This window comes from Dermatophagoides pteronyssinus, unplaced genomic scaffold (assembly GCF_027571235.1).
Source record: "Dermatophagoides pteronyssinus isolate colony J.1.1.1.1 unplaced genomic scaffold, Derpt_VIB-CSIC_2022.12 sq0003, whole genome shotgun sequence".
NCBI lineage: Eukaryota > Metazoa > Arthropoda > Arachnida > Sarcoptiformes > Pyroglyphidae > Dermatophagoides > Dermatophagoides pteronyssinus.
Genome location: NW_027461527.1, coordinates 191505 through 202814, shown reverse-complemented (window position 1 = coordinate 202814; position 11310 = coordinate 191505). Strand labels below are relative to the sequence as shown.

At 31.9% G+C, this 11310-nt stretch overlaps 1 protein-coding gene across 1 annotated transcript; it reads left to right on the top strand.

Moving 5' to 3' along the window:
- The first annotated feature begins 268 nt into the window (after nt 1-268).
- tup (LIM1_Isl and LIM2_Isl domain-containing protein tup) lies at nt 269-10902 on the top strand. The gene is made up of 9 exons (XM_075825217.1): nt 269-780; nt 1006-1237; nt 2418-2589; nt 2697-3396; nt 3592-4066; nt 4172-4241; nt 9067-9273; nt 10084-10207; nt 10312-10902. Exons 1-9 carry the CDS (start codon nt 660-662, stop codon nt 10380-10382), a joined length of 2172 nt encoding a protein of 723 aa, XP_075681332.1. The 5' UTR covers nt 269-659; the 3' UTR covers nt 10383-10902.
- Nucleotides 10903-11310: the final 408 nt, after the last annotated feature.

Below are 11310 nucleotides of genomic sequence, written 5' to 3'. Positions count from 1 at the left end.
GATGGCAGGATGGCTGTAAAGAGAATGAATGTGTTGTATAATGTGAGAAATGATAATAATATCAGAAGTAGGCTGTAACTATTCAAAAATTTTTAACCAATCACAAATAACTATAAACATTGTTCTGAATTATGATTGGTTGAATCAATGATTTGTAGGTGGGACTTGAATAATACAGTCAATATTAGTTTTATATAATGGAAGTGGTAATGGCCTGTTGTTGTTGTTGTTATCAATATAACACGCATGTTTGTTAAAAATATAACACACGACGATATTTCAAATAGCAACAACAACGTCGACCGCATTTTTCTTCTTTTTTTTTGTGGCACGATATTTTCAAAAACACAAAAATTCACATACACACACACAGTGTTCGTCACATAATGATAACACACAGTGTGTACATAACCAGAACCAGAGAATCCTATTCATCAAACAAAAAAGCCCAAAAAATTTCATCTAAATCATCATCGGATTCTCATGAAAAATATATTTTGACCAATTTGAAATTGTTATTTTTTCGTTTTGTTTTTATTGTCAAAATTTTTACCATTGAAAATCTCGATGTGGTAGTGTATGTGGTGTGGGTGTTTGTGTTTGTTTTGTGAAATTGTAATTTTAAAAGTTTTAAAATTCTGTGTTTGATTCTTTGTCAAATGGCTGTTGCTACATCAATGCCAATCAAAACGGAATCATCATCATCGACATCGACATCGATACAGTCAACTTCTTCATCATCATCATCATCATCGACAGAATTAACCGAATTATCATCACGTAAGCTTAATCAAAAATAGAAAAAAAAATCATCCGATTGTCAAAATAGTCAAAATTGATTTTTTACCCTTCTCATTCGTTTAAAAATTATTCAAATGTCATTGAAATCGTTGCCACGGGCATCGACCGGTTGATAATAACCCGTAAAATCAAAAATCAAAAAATCAAAAATCAAAATTTCATTGCCGAAATTTAAATTCATTTCCAACGAAAAAAAAATGATAGGCAAATGGCCATCAACAACATCAACTGTAGCCGAAATATCGGCTACCGAAAGAATATCATTATGTGTTGGTTGTGGTTCAGAAATATATGATCAATATATATTACGTGTATCACCTGATCTTGAATGGCATGCAAGCTGTTTAAAATGTGCTGATTGTCAACAATATTTGGATGAATCATGTACCTGTTTTGTACGTGATGGTAAAACTTATTGCAAACGAGATTATCTTAGGTAAGCAAGAATTGTATTGAAAATTTTTTGTTTTTGAAATTCTCAAATCGATAACAGCACACAGCAGATCACTGATCTTTTTTTTTTTTTTTGTTGCCATCAAGAAAAAGTCTTAACGATGATGATAACACCAATGGATGGACATTGGTCAGTTATCAAGCCAAAAAAAAAGACGAGACAATTTTTTTTCTTCTTCTTCTTCAGAGATCTATTACAGAGATTGATGACATTTCGATAGCATGTTATCATCATCATCGTCGTCGTCGTCTTGACTGTTTTTTTTCGGATTTTTTTTTCGCTGGAAAAGTTTACCCATAATATTAGCCTAGGGTTTCAACGGTTTTTTTTTCGGTTTTTTTTCTCCTGGTTAGTTTCGAGAAGAAAACACACACACATCACACACGAAATGAGAAAAATTTCTAAATTTTCAATTTTTTTTTCTAAAATGAAATCCTGCTCTGTATTTGACTTGGATTTGTTTACTTTTCCTTGGCAAAAAAAAAGACTGCTATGATTTTGTTTACCTATACACTTCAATCATTTCAACCAACAGAAAAAAAAGTGAAGAAGATTCTTTGTTCATCATTTTCGAGTGCGTGTGTGTGTGTTTTTGAAATGTTCCAAATGTTTTTCGTGACTGCTGATGCTGGATAGCTAGCTAGCCAAAATCAAAAATTCAAGGTATACCTTTTTTTTCGTTTGTTTGAAATCATCGTATTTCTCTACGACGGAATACATCAAACAAATCACAAACAAACAGACACTAGGCTTATCATTTGGAGAGTGATGTTAAAAAAAAGAAAAAGAAAAGTTACCGCCACGTTTATCGGTGTCGAAATCATTGCATATGATAATAAATGGCGACAGTGGTCGACATCTGATAATGTAGCAGCTGATGATGATAAAAAATGTCGTCGATAGTCAATAACCGGAATAACATCAACATAATATCGATATTCTTGATGTTAATGTTTCTATCGATCGACCAATCAATGATGAATCAATGATGATGTCTGTTTTGTATCATCAAAGATTTATTGTTTTTTTCTGGTTTTTTTTTGTTAATTTTTCTTTTAAATTTGAAAGAAAACAGTTCTGTAAAATATCATGTTTGTTTACATATATTGGTTTTTTCATTGTTCGCTATCGTTTTTCTTGTTTCATTTTTTATTTTTTTTAGGTTATTTGGCGCCAAATGTGCAAAATGTTCAATGTGTTTTAGTAAAACAGATTTAGTAATGCGTGCACGTAATAAAATCTATCATGTGGAATGTTTTCGTTGTGCTGTTTGTGCCAGACAATTAACACGTGGCGATGAATTTGTATTGAAATTTGATGATCTTTTCTGTAAAGTATGTATTTCGGAAAAACATTTTTTTTTGTTTTTCTGTTGTTCATCTTTTATCAAGTGTTAATATTTTAATTTCTGTTCTTGTCATATCAAATCATATCACTATAGGCTGATCATGAAGTAGCGGAAAAAGCTTCTGGAATTAATTTTCATTCAAATAATGATATTGTTACTATTTTAAGTGGTCATCATCCATCGTTGTTGGCACCACCACCACCTCCCCCGCCACCATTGCATCATCATCATCATCATCTGCATCCACATGGTCATTTTATTGGTGGACCACCACCACCGCCGTCACACTCTACATTACATCATCGTCAACAACAAATTCCATTAGTTCATCATCATCAACCACCCCCACCACCACCAACACCTCAAAATCATCCAAATGGTTTGTCCACATCCAATCATTCATTATCATCAACAACATCATCATCATCGTCATCATCATCATCATCTTCTTCTTCTTCTTCGTCATCATCAACATCATCATTATCATTAACGCCTTTAACACCTGTGACACCTGAATGTTTAAAAGAAAATAATGTTAGTGCTGCTAGCCAATTATTAGGTCTTGGTAGTGTTGGTGGTCCAGGATCACCAACAAGAGCTTCATTAAATTCAATGCATCATCATCAACAACAATCACAATCACAACAACAACAACAACCATCGATGCCTTTACATCCGGCCGGTATAATACCAGGTCCAGGTGGTGATCTAAATGGCCATATGAATAGTAGCAATATATCACCAAGTGGTGGCGCCGGTGCACCTACACATCTTTCTTCATCATTATCAGGCGGTAAGTTTTTTTTGTTGTTGTTGTTGTTGTTTGATTTTCCCAGGATTTTTCTTCTTTCCGACAATCAAGTGGCCACTTTAACCATATTGTCTTTGATAATAATAATAATAATTATCACTTGAAAAACAAAACAAAATTCAACAATTCTTTTCTTTTTTCTCAATTCTTAATTCAATCACATTGTTATAATTATAGCTGTTCATATGGATCCACCATTAACATCATCAATGTCATCAGGATCAATGACACCGCCATCATCATCATCATTGTCAACAATATCATCTTCAAATACTATACAACAGCCACCACCACCACCTCTATCATTACCACCACCACCATCGTCAAATAATGTAAATCAATCAAACAATACAAATTCATCATCAACAACAAATTCTTCAAGTGGTCATCATTCTCATCATAATGGTGGTGGTGGCCATCATCGATCATCACATCGATCATCATCATCATCATCATCAATGTCACATCATCATCATCATAATAGTTCGAATAAAAATCCTGATCATAAACCAACACGTGTTCGTACTGTTTTAAATGAAAAACAATTACATACATTACGTTCTTGTTATAATGCTAATCCACGTCCAGATGCATTAATGAAAGAACAATTAGTTGAAATGACTGGCCTATCACCACGTGTTATTCGTGTATGGTAAGTAAGCTTTCAAACAACAAACAAACAAACAAACAAACATCTTTCGCATCTCCATTTGCTAATATTTTGATTCGATTCTATTTTCTCTCGAAAAAAATTTAGGTTTCAAAATAAACGATGTAAAGATAAAAAACGTAGCATTCTTATGAAACAAATGCAACAACAGGAAAAGGTAAGTTAAGGCATACCTGTGTATGTTTTTTTTTGGTTTTTTGCATTCAAACAAAACTTGAAAAAAACCCAAAAAAAAACTTAAAAACCATCACTTCCCACACACACCAAAGCAAATCGATTGTGTATCTTTTCTCTTGAAATATCTTGATCAAAGCACAAAAAAATCATAGTGAAAAAAAAGATTGCTAACAATGATTACGAGGGTTAATTAATTGACTAATTCTATTTTAACCCTGAATGAATGTGAGAAAACGATAAAAAGATGCCGAACCTATGTTTTTTTTTCAATGGAAAAAAAAGCCTCGATAATTTGACATTTTTTTTCTGTTTGATTTGATTATTCCATTATCGGTGAACCTAACAAAATTCATATCATTGGTGATTGATAGAAAATTTTGCCTCGAGAACAACAAAAAACGAAAAACTCTATAATGGTCTGTTTCATTGAATTAAAAAATGAATGAATGAATGTCTGGATCATGGTGAGAATTGTGAACAAAGAACTCACTGCATTAGGCAAAATAATAAGGTCCACAATTTTGAAAGAATCAATTAATGACACAGCCATTTCATCATGATAATCGATGCCACTAAAAATGGATGAATTTAAATAAAAAAAAGAAATTCAAATCAAAAACGGTTAATGGATTTGCTTTTTTCATTTTTTTTTTTTTTTTTTTGACGAAAAACGATATTTCTTTCTTTTCTATTTCAGTTTTCTTTTTTCGCACTCCATTAACCTTTGTGACCTTTGTTTTCAGGAATTTATTAATGGGCGCAAATTAGCTATTTTTTTTGTTTGGGTCTATATATATGGCCTAACCTAGACATTTAAAAAAAAATCTGTCTGTCTGACACCTGTACATCCTGAGGTCTGTACCTAAGAAGAATTCATCTTATGTCCAAAAATGACAGCAGTTTTCTTTTTGTTCAATATTACTGGTACCAAATTGACTAAATTGATTCCATTTGTGTTATACTAGCAACAACAACAACAAAAAAAACCACTCACTAATTCAATGATCAAATCAGATCGATTAGCTTCTTTTCATCAAAGAGAGAGAGAGAGAGAGAGAGAGAGAGAGAGAGAGAGAGAGAGAGAGAGAGACTAATGCATCTTATTATCCTTATACTTTTAATGGATCTATTGTATTCGGTGTTTGGCCAATTTCCACATTCATTATCAACCAACATCATCATGATGACCTTACATAATGTATATATGTGAGGATATCCATCAATATGATATCTATACAATCATCAAATTGATATTGTCACTTAATGTTTTTTTGTTTTGTTTTGTCACCCATTTAACCATAACTATACTATAGTAGTAAGATGATCGCATAGACGACACCTTTTTTTCTCTCTCTTAAATTAACCGCCAGACCATAAGGAACTGCCGACTATTGTCGATGAATAATGTTGTTGTTTTTTAATCGATTATCGATTGTTAACAACAGCAACATTTCGATCTTTTCATAACACGTGCTTGTCCAGGTGAAAAACAAGAAGAAATTTCGGCTCCTAATGGATATCGGCATTTTTTCTTTCTTTTTTCGTTGTTTCGTTTTGAGTTTTTTTTTCTTCTCGATCCGGATTCGATAGACCAGAAATAAAAAGCTTTTCACTTACCAAATCAATCAGCCAGACATACACACACACATATAACAAAAACAACAACAGAAAAAAAAACATCCTTAAAAATGGGCGGCCAATGGCGGCGTGAGAAAGCCAATGTCCATTTGTTTATTTTACACTTGGTTGATTACGTTTTGTTGTTGTTTTTAGTTCTTTCTTCATCATCATCATCATCATTTTTTTCAACTAAAAGAAAATGTTTATGTTTGCCGCAACAAACAACAAAAAAAAATCTTTATTCTTTTGTCGTTGTTTGATGAACTGAACTGGATTTCGTTTTTGTTTGTTGTTGCAAAATTTTCCATTCTTCCATTTTCAGCAAACACACAAGAAACACCAAAGAAAGAGATTTTTACCTGCAATTTAGATGTAGCAATTTAATGTAGCGAAAACTGATTTTACCGATTAATGGATCCTATGATCCTATTTTTTTGTTGTTGGATTTTTTCCATCATTGGATCTGATCTGCAAAATAACCAGAAAATATGGCCCAACCAAACAAAAACATTTGTTTGTTTAATCTAATGGGTTTTTTTGTTGTTGTTGTTGTTGTTGGATAATTTCTAAAGTTTTTCCCGTTAAAATCAACTTGAGTTTTCTCTCTTTTTAACTCTCTGAAACTTTAATCATCATCATCATCATCACATTCACATCATCATCGACATTGATATAGTCATAGACTAATTATTCCTAAGGGAAAAAAAGGCAAGCGAAAAGTTTTTTTTTCGGTCCACATTCATTTTCTCGGTAATATTCAGAATCCTCCTGTGACTTTTTTTTTCGTAGTCGTCCGATTAGTTGATTCAAACGATGATGATGATGATGAAAAAAAATCAAAAGTCGGTTTGGAAACGGAAAAAAAGATCCATCCATTCATTCTTTCATTCATTCATTTTTTTCACTTTTCAAGGTGATAACGTCATTATCCAATCGAGAATAATTTTTCTCCTCATTGTCCGGCTTTAATCCTCCCTTTACTAATCGATCTTTGGCTTAAATTGATGACAAAATTTTCTCTCTCGTTATTGACTGGTGACAAAACGTGTGTCTGTGTTGTTGATGAAAAGAGATTCTCGACTCGATTAATAAAACTTTAATTCGTAAAAATATTTGTCACATTAAGCGTGTGCGCGTGTGTGTCAAACTAAATCCTTAATATTCAAAAAGAGTTGTTTACAAAATGGCAATCGAGAATCAAAGAATTTAGTTTTTTTATTTTCATATAAACAAAAAAATTCTCAATATGACGTGTGCCACAGATTTATTTCAACTCAATTAGATAGATTAAAATCTCTCTCTCTCTCTCTCTCTCTCTCTCTCTTGCAATTCTTTGATTTTTTTCCACAATATTGATTTGGATCAAGATTTGGATCATGGAATTTTTGATGATGGTTGATTGTTGTTGTTGTTGTTATTTTGAAAATCAAAAAAAAACTATAGGGAAAAAAATAAAAATAAAAATCCTTAATGGATACGCACACTGCAGATGTTTTGTTTCCCATTCAACCATTCATTCATCTATGATCCATCTTCCCCCGGGTCTGTTTCTGAAACAAGGCAGAAAGAAAAAAAATGCCTCTTGAGATCTATGAAAGATCTATGTGCTCGATGGCTCGATGTTTGCATCTCTCCATATTTTTTTGTTGTTGTTCCTATTTCGATCCATTGATTACAACATACACACGTCTTATCTTTTACCACTTATCTCTCTCCAACGAAACAAAAAATCTCAAACAGTGATTTTTATATATATTTTTCATCATCATCATCATCATGTTAACAGCATACATACAACTAGCCACTGCACAAATAGAAAGACAGATGGTATTTTTATATATAAAAAAATCAATGATAATGGTTACGCTTTGCTCGTATGGCTAATGTTTGCTCTCTTTTTTATTTTCTTTCCATCCTAATTTCTTTTCCGGAAAATTTTCCGAATCAAAAAAACCGAAAAACAAAAATTTTACCTTTTTTTTTGATTCAAAAATTGACGTTGAAAATCATGATTTTCTGCAATTTTTTCAATATTATTCACTTGTCATGTTTGATGGATCCATGTTTTTTTGTTTTGTTTTTCCTCTGTATAATTTTTATGAAAATCTTTCTTTTAAAGCTTTATCCAATATATGGGTGTATATAATTCTTGTCGTCGTTGTTGTTCGTTCCTGTTCATATTCTGAATTTTTTTTTCTTTTGCTCGTTTGTTCCGGTTTTGATCATGTCGAATAATAGTCGAATATTCGGAAATAGACACGTGTCGGCTACTGTATGTGAAAACCAAATTTTTTTATTTTTTTGGTTTATTTTTCCAAGCAAACAATGATGATATGAAAAGACACGTGTCGCACGTAATACATAAAGTACAATAAGCACAATAACGGAACACAATAACGATGATAATATGTTCACTATGAGTAATTGATACCTTCAAAGTTTTTTTTCTTTCAAATTCTTTTTTCATTGCAATAAAAAGAATTTCTTACAGAATTTAGAAAAAAAATATTCTAGCCATGTGTGTTTTGACATGCGTGATGAATCACAACCATATTGTTTTTATTATGTTGTTTTTAGGCGAATTTAAAAACAAAACAAAACAAAGACTGACAAACTTCAAGAATAATATGATTATATATTTCCCCAACATGAAAAAGGAGGATATTCTGTTTTTTTTGTTTCTAATGTAGCGTTATGCACACATTATCATCATCATACACGTGCCCGATGAATTGTGTGATACGGGGTGCTCCCGAAAATTTTTTGACGTCTTCGGATACACGCGTGTTTCTATTATTATTATTATTATCATCCACTCGAAATGGTGAAATGAATAAAAATTATCGACAAATTGCTTGCTTGCTTGCTTGCTTGCCTGCCTGCCAAAAAATTCATTTTTATTTCGGTAATATTTTTCGTAAGAAATTTCCCAAAAATATTTCTCTCTCTTCCCATTTCAAGGTAACTATGATCATCATTATCAATTTGTGGTTTTTTTTTGGTGAATGATGATGGTCACGTGTTTGAAAGTCGAGTGAATCAAAAAGAAAAAACCAGAAAAAAACAATCAAACTAATTAAATTACACATTGTGTGTCTGTTTGTGTGTGCTTGTGTAAATTATGTAATATTTTTTGTTTTCTAACATTTGTTTCTTGTTTGTTTTTGTTTTCAAAAAAAATCCAGGATGGTCGACAATTAAATATTGGACAAATGCGTGGTGTACCATTGATAGCAACATCACCTGTACGACATGAAAGTCCATTACAAATGACAACAACACCAATCGATGTACATAGTTATCAACCACCATGGAAAGCATTAGCCGATTATGCATCAATGCAAACTGATTTAGATCCAAATGCAGCACAATTTCAACATCTTGTATCACAGGTAAATCAACTTTAGATGTTTGATATATTTTTTTTCCTCCAAAATTCAATTTGTTCACTGTGTGTGTGTGTATGTATGTGTATGGATGAGGATGCGTAATTCTGATTCTTCGAAGCCAAAAAAAAAACCGAAGAAACCTTTTTTTTCTGAACCTATAAGAACAACAACAACAAAAAAGAAGAAGTGATTTTTTTTCTTCTTCAGACAACCAAAAACAACCAAACATTTTTACTATAGACTTATGGGGAGACCCTCCTCTTTTCTAGAGTTTTAGCCAACACAGTGTGTGTGTATTTTGTGTACACATAAGAAATGTTGTTTGGAAACTAACAACTTTCATCGCTACTTCCACCATACTTTGTGTCAAGGCACCCAAAATCTAGTTTGAAGTGTGTTGGTTTTGGTGAAGATATTCTTTTGACAAGGGTGAAGAGTTGATGTTCTTGATGATGATGGCAACCCTTGCTGGAAAAAAAAAGTTTTCTGCTACAAAAATATCGATCTTTTTTTAGTAATTTTTTTTTCCTGTTTTGAAAGTTTTTTTTCCTATGCAACCCGAAATTTTTTTGGGCATCCAAAAATTTGATCATAATCGTGAATGAAATATGAGGCCCGATGATAATCTTGATCGATGATCGATCGATCGGATCGATGAAAAAGAGAGAGAGGGAGAGAGAGAGAGAAAAGTGGAGGTGGTTGTGTTGTTTTTCATCAAATGGCAAAGCCAAAGTAATCAATAATTATTGAATGAATTGAATTTCAATTTTTCTTTCTTTTTCTTCTTCTTTTTTTCAAAAAAAACCATTTTAGATGCATGGATACAATGATGTTAATGGTGGTGGTGGAATGAATACATCAAATGATACATGTTTATCATCAATGGGTCATAATAGTGGTATTGCTACTGGACCTTGTACACCAATGTCCTATCTAGGTAAGTTGATATTTTTGTTTGTAAAAATAAAACAGAATTCGCCCTGGAAACACACATTACTTTTATTCATTGAATTTTGTTTTTCCCAACAAAAAAAAATATAGCCGAACAAGATATACATCAACCACCTAGCAACGTGTCATCCGATCTATCAAGTCCATGTACCAGTGATTAAAAAAAAACGCTACATTGAAATTTCTGTAAATAATAAAAATCATCATCAAAGATGGATTGTTTGTATCTCTGATTCCATAGGATGGATGAATGGATTTACAGGATGAGATTACCCCATTATTACGATTTGTATATTGAACTCTTTTTTTTTGCATTTTTTTTCATGAACAAAAACCTATATTTCGATACCATACATACCATACATACCATACATAAAGATCATTTACTTTGATTTTCTTTCTCTCTCTATCACTCACTTTGTATTATATTTGATTCATTTAATTTTCAATGATTATCATCAACGTCCAGATCAACAATGTTATTCAATGATAGTTTGTTTTTTTTGATCTACAAACACAAACACACTAATTTTTCTCTTTTTCCCCCTTCAAATTACACTAAACTTCTTGTTCCTTTGGTTTGTTTAATTATTAATTTCTATACAAAACATTATGATCCAAAAAAGAAAACCATTTCAAAACTCAGAAATTTTGAAAAATAAAATTTTTTTTGCCCGAAAATATCCATGTCAAGTGTGTTTGACATTCATTCATTCATTCATTCGTCATCAATCAATCATTTGATAAATGTTTTCATTCGTTTTTATGGATCTTTCCGTGTTGAAATTTGTTTGTTTTTTTGTTTTTTTGTTTCGTCATCTTCCTCCTTTACACAACGTCAACCAAACAAACAAACAACCGACCGACCGATCATCATCATTATTCCAAGCACGTAAGTTCCAAACTTGACCAACAACCAGCAACAAAATTTCAATGATAACAATGAATGAATGAATGAAAAAGATTCGTAACGTTTAGTTTTTCTCCAAAAAAATAGATGAAAAGAAAAGAAAAGCAAAGAAATACAGAAGAGATACCGAGATAATTGGATGTTTATTCAATTCAAACACATAGAAAAGTTTCATTCGA

Bases quoted from the DNA above. Each gene is read 5' to 3' on its own strand.
- tup (XM_075825217.1), top strand. From the start codon at position 660: ATGGCTGTTGCTACATCAATGCCAATCAAAACGGAATCATCATCATCG. The intron at 2,590-2,696 runs GTATGTATTTCG...ATATCACTATAG, and splicing joins TTGATGATCTTTTCTGTAAA to GCTGATCATGAAGTAGCGGA. The intron at 4,242-9,066 runs GTAAGTTAAGGC...AAAAAAATCCAG, and splicing joins AAATGCAACAACAGGAAAAG to GATGGTCGACAATTAAATAT.